This window comes from Lissotriton vulgaris, chromosome 9 (assembly GCF_964263255.1).
Source record: "Lissotriton vulgaris chromosome 9, aLisVul1.2, whole genome shotgun sequence".
Classification (NCBI taxonomy): domain Eukaryota; kingdom Metazoa; phylum Chordata; class Amphibia; order Caudata; family Salamandridae; genus Lissotriton; species Lissotriton vulgaris.
The window spans coordinates 885753679-885771806 of NC_141697.1; the positions used below are offsets into that span (position 1 = coordinate 885753679).

General features: G+C 43.3%; 1 protein-coding gene across 1 annotated transcript in view; it reads right to left on the reverse strand.

Annotated features, from left to right (window-relative positions):
- Window positions 1-453: 453 nt before the first annotated feature.
- The window catches only part of LOC147692435 (sprouty-related, EVH1 domain-containing protein 2-like), a 175116-nt gene continuing 157441 nt past the window's right edge, over window positions 454-18128 (reverse strand). The window contains exon 6 of the mRNA XM_086938641.1: window positions 454-1134. Within this exon, the coding sequence (XP_086794767.1) occupies window positions 454-1134 (681 nt within the window). The remainder of the gene's footprint in view (window positions 1135-18128) is intronic.

The following is an 18128-nucleotide window of genomic DNA, read 5'->3' on the forward strand; positions in this document are numbered from 1 at the left end:
TCTTATATAATTCCGTGGTGAACAGAAAATATGTTAAAACGGTGAGCAAAACTCTATGCTTTGCATAAACATAAGAACGTTTTATAGCAGAACATCCCATTAAAACAGCAGGAAATCAGAGAAAACATGTAGGTGGGCCACACCTGAAATAAAATAAAAAGACTAGACTGGCCCTTTAAGGATCCAGCGCACATGTTTTGCACCTGCTATAAAATGCAAAGCCCCACCCCATCCCTGGATTCAACTGGACTTGTACAGGAAAGTCACACTGTCATTTGGAGGTAAAAATAAATAAATAAATGAATATGTGAGAGGGGGAGTTCCTTTTGATGTCATTACCATACCCCCCCCATCCAGGCTCCCACCTCCCCAACCTCCATTATTCCTCACAAAGGTGCCTCTTTGTTGATTTGTGTCACGCCCCCACCCTTCCCTCCCCCTCCCCACCTCCCCTCACCGCACCGCCTTGTGCCGGCCGCCGCAGCATCCGCAATGCTCACCGCACCAGTGGCATGCCCTCAAGGGCAGGTAGCAGCACATACAGGGCACCACCAGGGACAGTGCAATGAGGGCCATCCACCGGACACAGAAGTGCGGGTGTCCCAGGTCACAGGAGCAAGGGTCCGAAAACTCCCCCTCCGAGTCTGACATGCAGTGATAGAGCATACTCTCGGCACACCACATACAGGTGAACTGGTAGACACAGTCGCTGATGGGGTCCGGAGCGTCCTGGCATTGGCCTCGACCATTCTCCTCGTTGCTAAAAACGTCCCTGCAATACACACAGCGGGATGGCACTGCATCTTCTTCCACCTGCTGTTGCTCCTTGAGGCATTTCAACTTGGGGGAGGGGGCCCCATGGATCTTGCATGAAGGTGAGCCTCCCTTGGGATCTCGAAGTGGGCCCTCCGGACCAGCTGCCGCTGCTGGGAAGCGGTACTCATTCTCCTTTGCCTTGCCCCCCTTCTCAAAGTGAACACACATGTCTATCTTGTCAGGGTCTGGCTCGCGCTTCTGCACCACGGCCCGACGGTAGTCCTCGTAACCCTTCGACACCCAGAGGTCCTTGCACGGGTTGATACTCTCCAGTTCCTCCTCATCATGGAAGGTCAAGTGCTGCAGAGGTTGTTGGCCCTGCAGAAATCAGAACAGAGTTATTACGTGAACACCTCACTCTCAAATTCATCAACCTTTTTAAGGCAGAGGCTAGGCTTGATGTAATCCCCTGTTCGTATGGGTTTGTAACACCCAGGCTGAGCTACTTTTCAAGAGTCTTTTTTATCTCAACTGTTTTTGTTAATTAATGTTAAGTAAAGGAGGCGGATAGTCATATAGATCTATGTCACATACAGACTATTTTCCCATTCCTGGACTGTAATTTAACAACTCAAGTAATGAATAAATATATAATCATGTTTCATGCCATTAGAACCAATTTGACTTAGGTACCAGATTGGAATGTGTTGATTGCTTTACCCAAAGCAACATCTTCTTCTGTTGCACTTTTTGCTTTCAAATCTTGAAACCACTGACTTTAGCTTCACCTGTCTTCACCTTTATTTCTCTCTCATTTTAACATATTCAAATTATCTCTTACCAAAGGTGTCTCCTGCATCTCTTCAAATGCGCAATCATTATACCGCTCCTTAGAAAAACAACAGCTGACACCTCCTGTTCCACTCACATTTCCCACATATCCTCTCACAATCTAGTTGACACTCTAGCCTGGTTCTTGGCCTCTCCTCTCCACCTGGAACCCTCAATCACATGTTTCTAACTTAATTACTTCTTCTTAACACCACCAACCATCAGTCAATCATACTTCTCCTGGATCTTCTGTCACTTTACATTCTTCTAAATGCTTTTGTGACACCATCCTCAAAGGTTTCTCCCAACAATTTCTGTTACCACATGTATGCCAATGAAAACTAAATGTTTTCTTCTTCTCATCTTTCACACCACAGCTTCCCGCTCAAATCTCTAACTACTATCAGACATTGTATTGGCACTGTGATCCCTAATGCACAACCTGTCAAGAAAATACATTATGTATTGCCCATCTGAAACAAACCTACCTCCCCTGCATCCTGGTGGCCCTCACAGTTTTGCCCGGGAGCAGTTTCCCCTACCAGCCTAGATCATGGTCAGACAACATGCCTAGTGTGGAAGTATTAATCAACAAGCAGCCAAGCGCAAGGTGGTCATTAGTCACCACTTCACCAATCACAATTCATCTAGTTAACCAAAATGGAAATACTCCATCTTGTTGACTCTTTCTTTGCTTCTAAACCAGCTGTCAAGATAAGTTGTCCCACATTTTGTTTTCTTCCGTTCTACTAAAGTTTAAAGCTGCATTCCTTGGTAATGCACTATTAATTTTATGTAGCAGGATTGTGTTGATGGTGCTGTGCGGTGGCTAACTACTCCCTTGGTGCTCCCTCCTTGTTCATTGAGAGACACGGGCAAGCCGAACTGCATGTAGTTGCACATGGTTCACCTTTGTTGGTTTCGTCTTTTTATCAACATTTGCTCACCACAAATAGCATGGTTGTGTGGAATGAGTGTGAGGAGAGGGTGGCCCATGCTTGTTGAGGTTCAAAGATGACAAGTGCAGACTTATGTTTATCTCCATGCCTGCGGACCCGCTGAAATGCCGACAGATGTGGAGTTTTGAATCCTCTGACCTTGTATCAGCAATAATCTGAGTATCATTGAGACCCCAAAAGACAACAGTGATTTTATGGCATATTGTTCTTTGGCAGGCATTAAGACACCAGTAGACAAGTTGTAAAAAAATGATAACTATTTTGGGCATTTTACAAGTGCTCCTCAGTTACACCACTGCTGAAGAGTTTTAAGGGGTTGCAACTATCATATTACTCAGGAGCTAAAACCAACTGCCTCCACTACAAATATCTATAACTCTTTGTCATTTTGCAAAGGTCCTGGGTCTGCAACCTAAAACAATAGTCAGGGGCTTCTCCCCCCCCACCCCATCTATCCATTTTTAGAAGGTGATCATCTTGTCTCACTGGTGAATCTGATAGCAATGGCTGAGTCTGAGCCATTTATCTCAAAGAATATGTTTAATACTGTAAAGAGGACTCATCAGATTATTATTTGGAAGAAGGGCTTGTGGAGGCCCACAATAACTCAGTTCAATACTCAGTTAAAAGGGCTCTGCCACAAATCTGATAATCGGCTTATCGCAGGCTTATTTGCATTATCAAGGCTACAGTGCCGAAGAATCAATTCAAGACCTATCCAACTCTGCAAATCCAGCACAGGCAGATGATTCAGATGGCCGCTCAGACCCTTCTCAAGGGACTCTCCTCACAGAATCAGGGAAATGCAAAAGAGTTTGGTACATAGACCAGGTGGCATACAATGCCAGACGCCAATTAAGCCTATTGTATGACTCAAATGACATAGTTCATCTGGGGTCTGCAGATTGGGTACCTTTGACAGCTGTAGTAGAATGCGTGCAAGCACATTTTATGAACAGCTTCAAGAAGGAGGCCCACAATCACCTCCAATGGAATGTTCCAGACCAGTTTTTTCAAGGAAAGTTGTGGACACACCGGTACCCAAATTTGATAACCTTCCTTTGGAAAATTTCACCTAAAAAAGGTATCAACTGGTCTTGGCAGGCATGGCAAGATACATTACTTAACCTATCAGGACCCTCACCCAGATACTAAAATTAGCCTTTCAGGCTAAAAAGACAAGATCTCTGATTGATCCAGATGTTTTGGCATGATAGACTCAAAAGGACAAATGGCAGTTGGGGAACAGCAAATTGTGCCATCTCTGCTGAGAGGTGCTGCTCCATCAAATTGTGAATACTTTCACAGAGGTGGAAAAGACACAATTGTCTAGACGGAGGGTCATTCAACCTGGGCTTTATGGCAGTGCTGGATGAAGTAGGGGACATTGGTCAGGTCACATGTTCATTCAAGTCTCCCAGAGAGACTTTTAGTCATGAAGATGAGGTCGCTGGTACAACAAGGGCCAGGGAATGAGCCTTCTTCCCTTCCAGGTCCAGAGGCAACCATCCTAGATACGATGGAGGTAACTATCGAAAAAGCTTGGCACTCAACAGAGAAACTGGATTTACAGGAAAAAAAACCTTCCAGTATCTCAGGTCGTTTTGAGGGGCAGAGTCCGACTTTTTTCTGCGGAACTGGGAGATAGGGCAATACGGTTGGGTCATGGAAATGGTTCAGGGTTTCAAACTAGAGTTTTATTGTACCCCAGTCAATAGTTTGCTCCCATTCAGTTGAGTTTTTCCTTTCAAGAACTTTTGCTCTAGGAAGCAATATGCCAATCCACTGGGATTGTGCGGCAACATATTTATTGTACAGAAAAACAAGGAGGTTACAGGTTAGTATTAAATATCAGGGACATCAATGGCTGGATTCTTTAGAGGCATTTCAAGATGGAGGGCCTTTATCTACTGAGAGATGTTCTAAAAGAGCTAGATTGGATAGTCAGCTTGGACCCCAAGGATGCCTATTTATCCATCCTTATTTTCAAACCACACAGAAGGTTCCTTCAGTTGCAATGCAGAGATCAGTAGTATGAATTCTCAGGTCTTTCCTTTGGCCTCTCATCTGCTACCTGGTGTTTCACCACAGTAATGAAGCCTGTGGTGGAAAAGTTGAAAGCTAAAGGGATTCGACTAATTGCCTGTATGGGCGATCTAATTATCATGGTGCAAAAGCCGAATCAGATGATGCTTCACCTGTCTTGGGCGATCCATCTCTTGTAAGAGTTGGGTTCATAATAAAAAAAAGTACTCATGATGACTCCAGCACCATAGACAGAGGTTCTGGGGTTCCAGTTGGATTCTTTCAAAACCAAGCTACAGTTAACCACACAAAAAAAATGAAAGACATCAAAAAGGAACTCAGAGCAGCTTTAACCAAGCGGGCCCCAGCTTTGAGGCTAGTAGCATGGATTGTTGGCCTCTTGACATCTTTCTTGGCTTCTTCAATACAAGAGGTTTTTTGGGGCCTTCTACACTACAGAGCCTTATGGTTCTTGAAGATTTGGCCTCTTCACAAAGGGTAGTTGTGTGTGTCAATCAGATAACCCTGTTGACAGAGGGCAGAGGGGAGTTATCTTGGTGACTGGAAGATATGGAAACCTGGAACAGCAGAGCCACATTTAGTTACCAACCAGAAGTCATCAGAGAGTCTGATCTCAGCCAGTGGGCTTGAGGAGCAACATGTGGCTTGTTTTCAACAGGAGGCTGTTGGTCGATAGTAGAGCTGATGATTCACATCAGTTGCCTGGAAATCCTTGTGGACTCATTTGCCATAAAAACCCTACCACCCTGGCAGGCAAATAGTGGCACACGTCTTCGGATGAACAACATCTCAGCAGTTCATTACATCAGCATCGTAGACAGTACATAGTCGAGACTGTTAGTGGAAATAGCAAAAGACTTCTGGCCTTTCTGCCTGCAGCATCAGATTTCAGTTTTGGCAGAATACATTCCAAGAAAAAGGAATGCGATAGAGAAATGGAATTCCAGGCATCTGACTGATGCCAGCAATTGGAAGTTACACACAATTGGGATCCTTTTGTGCTCAACCTCTTTGCATCTCAGCTGAACAGCCAACTGGAAGAGTTTTCCAGTTGGTGACCAGACGCAGAGGTAAAAGCACTGAATGTGTTTTTTCAAAATTGGAATGGAAACTTTAACCTGCCTCTCTACCGTTCATGATCATCCTTCAAGTGCCTGCCCAAGCAAGGAGACTAAAAGTAGACTTGGTTCTGCAGACTCCAATTTGTAAGGCACAACCCTGGTTCCCACTGCTTCTAGAGATGTCTTGGGATCGGCCAATCAGGCTTCCTTCATTCAGCAGGATCCAGTTAGACTAATGCACCCATTGAAACTCACAGACCAACTGAGGCTCGTTGCTTAGTAGTGTTTTGGGGAAACATTGGCAAATGCCAGGAATTTTACAACAAGCTGCCCTGTATATCAAACAGGCTTAGCTCAGCAATATCTATTGACAACATTTTTCTTCCTATAAGAGACGGCTGTGTTGGTGCAACAAACAGAGTGTGGAAGCCTTGGAGACAGATTTCCACTTAGTAATAAACTTCCTATCTCAATTGTCCACAGACAGATTGGCTTACAGGTCAGTAGGAAAGTAAATAATTGTAGATCTGCTATATCAGCAGATTAGGCCCCAATGAAAGGAAGCCCTTTTGGCAAGCACCCATGAGTGTGGCCATTGATGTGAAGGATTAGGTTTTAAAATACTCTCAATCCAAGATGTTCCATATTGTGGGGTGTGAATGTAGTGTTGATGTTTCTGGTGAGATGGCCAGACAATTTAGATAATTTAGTTCTGCCTAGCAAATAATTGTCAGCTGAACTAAGTATGTTGATGAGTGTCAGATGTGAGAGCATTGGATTTAATAGCTAAAGAATTGTCTCGAGGTGGAGTTCTTTCCCATATATCCAGCTAAACAAAGACTATACTATACTTTATATAGCATTATGTGTTGGGGACGTAGTCTTTAATAAAATGATCTACATAAACGACCAAGAGGTTCTAGAACTGAGCCACACCCAGATACGATGGGCTATCCTGGACAGGTTTTACACTACTCTCTTCCGTAAGCCCACTGAGAATAACACCTTACTTGCTTACAACAGCCATCACCCTTGTACACTGTTAGACTCCCTACCCTTCTCTCAGTTCCTCCGTATTAGACAGGACTATTTTTTCAAAAAGGATTATTTTTAGGAAGCTCAAACTCTCTCGAAGAAGAAGAAACTGATCACTAGAGGTTACCCCCGTAAACTTTGCAAAAATTCACTCAAGCGAGCTTGGTACTGTCCTAGAGAGATGCTCCTGACTCCCAAATCAAAAAACAATGATGATCGGATGGTATGTGTAACAACATTCTCTCCAATTTCAAATTTGCTTAAAAAGCGTATCTTAAAACATTGGCCGATACTTAATGCCTGAAAATTACTCTAGAACGTCCCTTTATTGCTTTCAAGAAAAACAAAACTATAAAGGACTACCTAGTCAGGGCAGCATTACCCCCCAAAAAACCTCACAAACACATACTGAGATATGGGGCCTCCCACAACACTGGGCCGTTATCGCTGTGGGGTGTTGTGCCACTTGACCATCGAAAGTAATAAATTTGTTTATGAAAGCATTGATGTAACCTAAAAGCACTTTTGCAACTGTAACACCAATAATGTTGTATATGCAATTACATTCCCATGCAAACAAATGTATATTGGGCAGACCACGCAGAAAGTCAGGATTAGAATAGGTCAGCACCGGAGCAGACTGAGATGCCAAACACTAAGTGCACCCTTGGTAAAGCACTTCACAAGTCGAAGGCATATGGAGAATGATTTAAAATGGCAAGTAATCAACATGATCCTACCACCACCTCGAAGCACCGACATCAATGGAATCCTCAATAAGGAGGAGCTTAAATGGATCTTACGCACTAACAGTGTCCATACTGGACTGAACCATATGGAGGACTGGACTAACCTGGTTTGAACTACAACTGGTTCTCTCTTTTTCCTCAGAAATGTTTGTATGCTTTTAATTGTGTTCTCTGTACTTACTGTTAAACCTAAGCCTTTTTACCCACTAACTTGTTAAGTACCTCTAACTTCTGGGTGGTGACACTCACAATGTGCCAACTGCCTCCATCTGCATTCTGGTAGGAAATTTGCTAATCCAATGTCCAATATAATACGTGCATACTTCACACATAACTTTGCACTCACCATTACTGTGCCTTGCTCAGCGCCAGTGGCACCGGTTTGTATTTAATTGTTCAATTAAACGTTGGTATTGTTATGATTACTATCGGCTGTATAATATTGCCACAATCTATCAAACATATGTTATGACTGCTAGTTGCTTAATTCTTTACTCCTACTCAATTATGGCAGGATGTGCACCATTTATAATCTATGACCTGACTAATTTCCTCCTGTCATCCCCTTTTCCCTCTTAGCCAACCTTCACCCACCAAATCTCCCTATCTGCACGACACCCATCATGGTGCTTTCCGGTTTCCATGACCAAACCACATGCCGCTCTAGTGCTCACTCGGTGTGCGCATGCGCACCTGCAATAGCCGCTTCCGGATTTAACTTATGCACCGCGTATGCACACGGCATTCCTGCACCCCCGGATCATCTTCAACCTCTGGTACTCTGAGGTAAGTTCCCTTGTAGGCTCACTTACCTACTCGCCAGCAGTGGATCAACGTGCCAGTGTCTCACCGTTGTCTTTATTTCAGGATTTCCCTTTACCTTTGCTCGATTCTGAGCGACGCGTGAAGAATGCTACGACGAGACATTGTTCTCCCCCACCCCGACCCTGTTCTACTTTGGGTAAGGGTTCTTTTGGAGACCACGGTCTCCCTCATAGTTCCTTGCGTCCCCTTTGATGCGGGTCCTCACTATTTTTACATGTTTTTCAGTAATTCATCTGCCCCACCGCGGACTGAGTACCTGTGCTGTTACCGGCTGGACACCATTCCCTTACACACACCCTACCCCACAGTCCTCTACCTGGCCCGACAGTAAGTTCGCCATCTCCTCAGCACACTGCTCCATAACCAGACTTAGCGAGTGGCTTTCACATTCCTCGTACCATCTCCACCCAATTGTGCGCCATAATTGCATCCCACTTCCCTCGTCAAAAATGACCGCACTACCCCACCCTCACACCCACCTGCACATAAGTACAGCTTTAGTTAATTGTGGTTCACAAAGGGACAGCCAGAATTGGTTTCTAATACACCACGAACCACCTCCATTACCTCTACATCCCCCACAATATGGTCACTTATTCTGAGACCATGGAAGACCCATCCTTCCACCTCTAACCTCTTTTTACCTTTTCATTCTAAACTCCCCCCACCCCTTTTTTTCCTCCACCCTCCTCTCTCTTTCCCTCCCCTCTCCCCTGCCTTATTAAGGCAACCTCTCAGGCATTCTGATTTTCCTGTCGTGATGATGATCCCATAACCACCGTTAGGGATCGAAACGTCGCCGACAACCACATCTTGACTCCAAACTCTTACTCATGATTAATGCGGAGCCTATGGTTTTTTTCTCATTGTGACTACTGTAAATTATGTTTCTCTCAAAAGCCACTCTGAAGTTATATGCCTGAGGTCAGGTAATGTGTTGATATCCAGAACCCTGTCACTTCCTGCTCACTGCATGATACTATATGCTGTTTTGTGTTTATTGACTGTGTAAATAAATACAGTCTCTTCCATTTGGATAGTAACATACACTAGTATAATTGTGGTTTTGTGGTTATTATTGCATATTTTCCTTGATAGGGCCCGCTGTCTCTAATAAGATACTGCTACCCTTGGTCCCTTCTGACCACAGGGTTCCCTTGTCCTTTGTTCACATACATGTGGCAAAATGTAGGCATTCTGCTCAACAGTGTTTTATACCGAGCCATGGTTAATGAGAAGTGAATGATTAAAGGTGCACACCAGACAGACAAGGACATGCACCTGACAGAGCATATGCTAGTAGTAAGGAAGTTTTGTCCCAACATCAATGCAACATATTTCACATAACAACTACAGCGGGTCACCAATGGAAACAAGCAAAGTGTTTGATGTTGCACAAAAACTGTAATCCTCATGTGGCAGCCGTGAAACAAAAAGCAGAGGCTTCTCCAATGAGTAGTTAGTGTGCTACTGGTAGCTCTCCTGATACCTGTAAGTAGCTCTCCTGTGTGCATCCCAGTCTCCTAAATTAGAACCTTTTGCTCTGTTGAATAAAAATATATGTGCCAAAATTGTGTATTCAAGATGAATATGTGTGCATTTTCAGAACTCATAAGCTGAAGTTCAGAGAAAAAAAGCAGATTTTTCAAAATATATTTAAAGCTGATTTTTGAGTGATACATCATGTGGAGAAACCTATTAATAATATTATTACGTTCATGCCCTGGCACTGCAGCTGTGGCTAAAATCTATTACCTAAGTAGAAGTATTCCACATTGACAAATCCATTCCTTACATTACTGCTGGCAACACTGCCTGGTGCATCGAGGTGATCGCTGCTGGTAATCTTGCATACACTGCACATTGGTCTATTGTGGTCACCATTGCAACACTAATAATATTAGTAGTTAGAGATGATTTTCATTTAACATAAGTAGCTCTTATTACACAATAGGTTGGAGACCCCTGTTCTAGAACAACACATCAACATCCATCCTCTCCTACCCACATATAAATTAAACATCCACAGCTTTTCCCTTCTAATCTTCCTGAATTTGATACAATGGTAGTCTACAGTGAGACAGTAATGCTCTGTGCAGTTTAACACAGCAATTAATGTTAGTTGCACCAGTCTGTGCAAACACCATGGTGTGTGCTAAATTGCTTTCTAGGTGCAGTTTAGATGTAAATAACATATTTGGAGATATATTCCACTAGGCTGGTAGAAATGTTTAGGAAAAGTGAAAGCTTTTTGCCTAGTTTTGTTGAGTTTTCATTTCTTTTAGTGATGAGAGGACACTCCACAATGTTTTTAACCACAAACCACATTTCTTTAACCATACTTACAAACCAACTGTCGAAACAGTCAAATCAACCTGTTATACTAAACAATATAATATTTTTCTCTGTCTTGAAAGATATTTAAGAATCTAGGACCTGAAGTACTCTTCACATTAGCAAACTAGGTTATGCAATATGCACACCAACTGGCTTCCACATGGGAATGCAATTTGCGATGCGACCTAAGTACTAATAGGGTGCATAGCAAATATGTTATCTGCACAGAATATCACAAATCAGCCTGGCTAATTAATAACAAGTAATAAGGTTCAAATTTATTTCTCCACCTGCAAGTGGCTGTAAATGCAGGTAAGGGGACCTGCAAGGGGCAGCAGTCCAAAAACTGAAACTTTTAAAAAAGCAACCTGTGTCCATTAAAGAGACTGATGCTGTTGTAAAAAAAAGGAAAGGTCCATGCTTGGGAAGACAGCAGGGAGAGTAGGCTCTGCTCCTGTCGAGGCTGTCGTCACAGTTCCTAAAATGGAAGCTGTTGATGTGTTGGTATCTGATCAATGGTTTGTTTCTGCAATAGCGGTCACAAATCAGTGACATACTCCAGTCTAAATCATAAACACGAGGAGGACTCCTCTTTACTGTCCACTCGTTTCCTGACTCATAAAAGGGCTTTTGTAAATAGAACAAAAGTCTTTTGCGATCCAAAATCCTGTGATTTTGCGAATCCTAGGCTTTGCAGCCACAAAATTCCTTTGAGCATCAGATCCGTACTCTCTCTAACCACACAGAGGGATCAGAAAAGTGTTATTGTCAAATTGCAGTTTATTTTACAGGAAAGATCACCTCACTTACATGCACTTGAAAGTACCGGAGGAAATTAATCCAATTTCTGAACTAGCTATACATAACAAATACACCATATCCCATCTCATGTCTTCGTTTAGTCTACTCAACGAGGAAGACTTTGCTCACATAATTAAATCATGCACAGCATCAGAATCCCTAGAAAACGTATTACTTGCTAAACTTCATAAAGAGCTTCTGTTAATAGACAATACCCTGTACATCTATTGATCAATGCATCATTAGGCATAGGGAAATTATTCAAGACTTCAAGCCTGCCATTGCTACTCTTATCATAAAGCAGGCCACACTAGACCCAGCAGTCATAGCTAATTACAGGCTGATACCTCAACTTCCACATGTCTCTCAATTTCTGGAGACAACCGTTGATAGTCAACTACAGGAGTATGTCTTGGTGAATGCTCTTCTTCATCCATTACAAGTCGGTTTTCCATCAGGATGCAGAACAGAAACAGTGCTCAAAGCAACTGTAGATGATATGCATTTAATGCAAAATTCTGGGATACCAGTAGTTCTTATATTATTCAGTGTCTCAGCGGTTTAAGACACCATAGACAACTGGATTTCGGTATCCAAAAGCATAGTCTTGGACGAATGTATGACGTTACAACGCATACCTTTACAACGCATGCCTTTACAGTGCAGTTTTTACATCGTAACATCCTTTACAACGCACTCCATTACATTGCATAACACTACATCGCATTTTTAGAAACTACCTTACCAACGCATGGCATTACATTGCATTATATCTTTACAACGCATACAATTACAACGCATACCATTACATTGCATATAAGCTAAGTATTGGATAGTACAGGGGTAAAAATTACTATTCTAACTCCAGGGGGTGCAACAGTGGGGTGAGTGTTTGATAGTGTAGGGGTAAAAATTACTATTCTAACTCCGGGGGTGCAACAGTAGGGTACGTTTTGGATAGTGTAGGGGTACTATGCATTGTAATGGTATGCATTATAATGGTATGCGTTGTAATGCCTGCGTTGTAGTGACATGCGATGTAGTGTTATGCGATGTAGTGTCATGCTTTGCAATGCCTGCGTTGTAGTGACATGCGTTGTAAATGATGTTGCGATGTAATGACTGCGTTGTAAGTGTAGTGCGATGTAATGGTTGGGTTGTAAAGGATATTTCCCTCCTGGACTTGCTCAAAGGTTTGCTTTCATCTCCTTCATAAAAAGTCACTGGACCTTCTTTTATCTCTACAGCACAACAGATTTATTATGGAATAAGTTGCTCTGACCCAGTCATTCGGTGATTTGTTTTTTATGTAGGCGATGACACTCAGATTGTACTGAAGCAATCTAAGGAATTAAGCGGCAGTGCAGGTAAACTGTTCAACTATCTATAACAAGTTGAAAGATCTATGAAACCCAACCAATTGAAGCTTATTGGAGACAAAACACTAATTTTTGTTCTTTGTGTACCAAATAATATTTTGCCATCATCTGTTCTGGCCACAACAGCTTATTATGGTCTTGCCTCAAGCCAGTCCCTTGTGGAACAACCTGAAAGTCAAACTAGAGAAGCCTGAATCTTGCAGCCCAGGTCGGTGCAGTGGCGAGAGCTGTATATATTTGTGTACAGAAGAGGATTATTCACCTCATCTTTTCCATGCAAAATAATAATCATGTATACCATAATTTCTGCACTTTTTGATTACAGCAATGCACTTAGTCCTCCAAGCTAATTATGTTTTGAGACTCCAGTTAATTCAGATCACTGCATCAGGAATCATGTTGGGGTTTTTCAAGGGCGAACATGTAACTCCTGTGTTAGAATCATTACATTGCCTTCCCATTAAAAAGAGAATTTTCTTTAAATCTATGTGCCTTGTCAATCAGAATTTGTACAGTAACCAAAAGAACTCCTCTTCCAAATTGGTTTCAATGGTGCCAGTCTGTGTATACCCATATATCACCCAACCAATGTGGCCTAAAAGGGGCTAAGATTAAAAGAGGTAAAATGAGAGGTAGGGCTTTCTCAGGGTCAGCAGCGTTACTGTGGAATGGCATGCCAATAGCCTTCAAGAAAGACAATAATCTTTTCAGCTTTAGGAAGGCCTTAAAAACTTGGCTTTTCCCACTTCAATAATTTGGTCTTCGTTTCTTAATGTTGCCTGTTGTTAACACCAGTTAAGCTTTGGGTGGTATCATGCTTTATAAAACATCCAGTTCAAATATATATACTGTTACACATGGAGTTGTGACACTCTCTAGGCCCTCACTCTCCACTAGAAGCTACACCTCTCTAATCCGACCAGAACTACTGAACCATTTGGCTATAACAACACCTGACAATAAACATCGCCCACTCGTTTAAATGGACTGCCCATGTTGGTGAGCTGAGTGTGCACAAGCAACCAGTTAGTGCAAAGCAATGTTTTATAACACTTAAAAATAAAACTGTATTAAAGGAAGAAAAAATTACTTATTTTATGGAAAGCTGATGAGTTTTTGGTGGGTTCTGGTAATAATTATTGACCATTTACCTCCATACTGAAAGTAACTTTCTCTAGGATAATAAATAACATTAATGGAGTGTGCAATATTGTGTAAAATAATAGTATGTGAAATCTGACAGCCAACATTTCTGTAAAATACACGGCTACATTCAGGAGGTATCACAGCAGTGCTTGTCGTGATTTACTCCCTGCAGCGTTTTTATGCCCACCACTGGGGCCTACAGGTGAGGCTATACTGTGTTGGAGTTAACTCCCCAGCCTTTGGGCTATATCTGTTCACTAACCTCCAGCCTCTTTGACAATAATCTGAACTTTAATTGTGGATTCAGTTTGGGATAGAGGCTGCCAGAATGATGTTACTTCCAGAGGCTATGTGTGCCAGAAACTCTGACCTTGTGGCATACCCCAGTACTGACTTTCGGCTTCCTGAAAAATCTTCAGGTCTAGGCTTGCAGTTCCTATGCTTTTAATGCCAGAGACTATATTTCCTGGAATCCTCTACTCACTGCTTTCTCTCCACCCTTACGTAGCAAGAATAGGCGGAGGAATCAGCACACATGAGCCTTGCATATGCTTGATAAGCTTGATCACACCTAGGGCATATGAACTATTTTAAACCCTCTGCTTCAGTCAAACGTCTCTCATTGATATCGTTTTTTAGGTCGAGCCTGGGCAGCGCATGCGCTGCTCTGCGAGGCATGCTGTATTCATGTAGGGAATGGAACCTCTTCCCACTCTCCGTCCATATTTGTTTTTGGCTTGTGTCACTGTCCAATGTAAACTGGGGCTGTTCATTGGTCAATAGGCTTAGTAGTCCCTCCTTAGTAACGCCTTGTCTCATTTTATAACCTCCCATGGCAACCCCCCCGTTACGTGTGTTGTTACTTGGTAGGCTTTAATTACAGCCTCTGAGTACTATTTTCTCAAATAGCTTTGTCCTGTCTGCTGAGCTTTCTCCTAACACTTTTCTTTTAATTTTTATCGAACAAACGCATTTGCAATGCAATAGGTCTGCTAATTTCCGGCCCATATCACTGCTGCCGGCCCTAGCAAAAGTATGTGAAAAGGTCGCTTTCACTCAGCTAGACAAATTCGTCGAAAATTCCCAGGCTCTTCATCCAGCGCAGTCAGGCTTTAGAGCAGCCTACAGTACGGAGACTGCGCTGGTGGAAATATCTGAGGCCATCCGGGAGTGTTTGGACGAAGGTGGCAGAGCGGCTCTGATTTTATTAGACCTCTCTGCCGCCTTCGATACTGTCCCTCACTCCCTCCTGCTTACCAGATTAGCGGCCATAGGCATCACAGGCTCCGCCCTTGTCTGGCTAACGTCTTTTTTGGACAACAGATCCCAACAAGTCTGGGTGCCGCCTTTTGCCTCCTCCCCCAAGAAACTTGCAACGGGTGTACCTCAGGGCTCTACCCTTAGCCCCCTGCTTTTTAATATATATCTGACCCCGCTCATCTACCTCGCTGAACAACTGGGAGCAAAAATAATGGCCTACGCTGACGACACTCAACTCCTGTTCACGTGGCCCAAAAACAATCTGGATACATCTGGAGCCCAAACCTGCTTGTCATCCGTCTTTCGCTGGCTTGCCCTCGCCCAACTAAAATGCAACGAAAGCAAATCTGAAATTCTGCTATATGGCTCCTTCCCAGACAACTTTGGCAACTCTCTTTGGCCGGCCGATCTACCATGCCCTAAATCCATCGGAGGCCCTGCCAAAAATCTTGGAGTCTGGTTTAACAATGACCTCAGATTCGAGGATCATTTAAAAAAACTTACCGGGATCTGCTTTTCTACACTTAAAACTTTACGCAGGTTCTTTCCACTCCTCCCGAGTGCGGCCAAAGAGACCGTCATCCGCGCCCTCATATTATCCAGATTGGATTACGCAAATGGCCTCTTCTGCGGCCTTCCTGCCTATCTGATCCATCGTCTCCAAGTTAAACAAAATGCCGCTGTACGGCTTTTGTTTAATATTCCAAAAAGTTCAAGTGTCCGTCAACCTCTCCGTACCCTACACTGGCTCCCAGTTGCCCACAGGATTTTATTTAAAATCCTTGTCCTTGCCTATCGAGCTATCCACCGAGCTGGTCCAGTTTACCTGAGGAAAAGATTCTCCCTATATGCTCCCAACCGCCCCCTCAGATCATCTAACTTACACCAAATGACTGTCCCAAAATTCAAATACAGTAGGCTCGGAGGCCAATCCATCTCAGTCAGAGCGGCGAGAGCATGGAACACTCTTCCGCAGCAGCTAAGAACAGCCCCATCCATCACTCTGTTCAAGAAGGGACTGAAGACCCACCTTTTCAACATCACTGTATAGGGTCTTCCTCTGCCTTGCCTCTCATTCCTTTCGCGCCAGGATACTATTTTCTTAGTAACAGAGCGCGCTACAAAAGCCTCAATAATAATTTGTGAAAGTTTAAGCTATTTGCATTGTAAATGACAATGCCTTTTATTTATCTGTTTTAAAAACAGCACAAAAATAAAAGGCTTTGTCATTTACAATGCCAATAGCTCAAACTCTCGTAAATGTGAGACCTGTTGCATTGCAAATGCTTTTTTTGTTTGGCTGACCCTCTGTTTCAAGAAATTCCTGAGCTATAGAAAATCCTTGTTTCCTGAACCTACACTGTGTATCCTTAATTCTTCAATTAGTACTGTAATTGTGGTTAATTCTTGTTTCCTGAACATGTAGTATTTATCAGTCTATCCTCAATTCTTATCTTCCACTTATTTCAGTAGTCACTCTTTTCACATTCCTTGTTTTCCTTCCTTTGCTTCCTTAGTTCAGATTGTGTCTTAGTTCCCATTTCAAGTGTATGTGTCTTCCCGTCTTTCCTTTGAAGCACTATTCTATTGTAGGTGCGTATTAAACTCCCTACTCTTGTTTTTACTGCTTTGCATGTGTCATTGCCAGAATTCATGGGCATCTAGCTCGCCAGCTAGGCAATCAAATCAAAACAGGATTTATAAAGCACGGCTTTCAGGATTTAGCCAAGAGATACGGAAAGGAGCTCCCTCCACTATTGCATGAGCAGATGCAGGGGGTGCGTGAGGGAGAGGTAGGCAGGTGCAGGTGTCTGGAGGGCTGGTGAAAGTTCAGGCTGTGGTGGATGTAGGCTAGTCCTTGGCTGTGCAGAGCTTGGAGATGTGAATCAGCATCTTGAATTAGCATCGATTCTGTCTGGGGAGCCAGTGGAGTTTATTGAGGTGAGGGGTGATATGGGTCCTTTTTGGGAAGTCGAGGAAGGATGAGTCTGGTCACAGAGTTCTGTATGGTTTGCAGTCTCTTCAGGAGGTGAGCGGTGATTCTCCTGTAGAGTGCGTTGCAGTAGTTCAGGTGGCTAGTGACAAGGGCCTGAGTGACAGTGCGTCTGGTGTTGATGAGGATCCATTTGAAGATTTTCCAGAGCTTGCAAAGAGTGAGGAAGCAGGCAGAGGAGACTGCCTTAATGTGGGTTTTCATGGTGAGTTTGCTGTACAGGATAATGCCGAGGTCCAGAGCATGGTCTGTTTATGTGGGCGATAGTCCTAGGTCCAAGGGCGGCCAGGAGTCATGCCAAAGGTAGGTATGGTTGCCGAAAACCAACACTTCTGTTTTGTCAGTGTTGAGTTTCAGGCACTTTTTTTTATCTAGTTGGCGACGCTCATCATACACCTGTGGAAGTTGGCTCTTGTGGTGGTGGGGTCTTCTGAGAGCGAGAGGATGAGCTGGATGTCATCTGCATAATAGGATATAATGTTTAATCCATGGGCTCTGAAAATGTTGGCCAAGGGGGTCATGTAGTTGTTGAACAGAGTGGGGCTGAGGGACAAGCTTTGAGGAACGCCGCAGGTGATGTTCTTGGGTTCTGAGGTGACTGGTGGTAGGCGGACTCTCTGGGTTTTTCCGGTGAGGATGGATGTGATTCTGCGAATTCCGACTTTTGCGAATGCAAATTTGCTAAATGGTATGTATTAAGCAAAATGTGGTGCAAAACAAGGAATCGCAAAATTTGCGATTCCTTATTTTGCAATTGTATTTAAGGAATCGCAAATGTTGCAATTCCTTAAATGCAATGTATGAAGCAAAAAAAATTTGCAAAATGTCCATAACCCCTTCGATGCTCATGACGAGCTGAGCTCGTCATGAGGCACAGTGGAGCTGTGCTGATGACGAGCTGAGCTCGTCATGAACAATGGGCTTTCCAACAATTCAGCACCAGAGGAAAA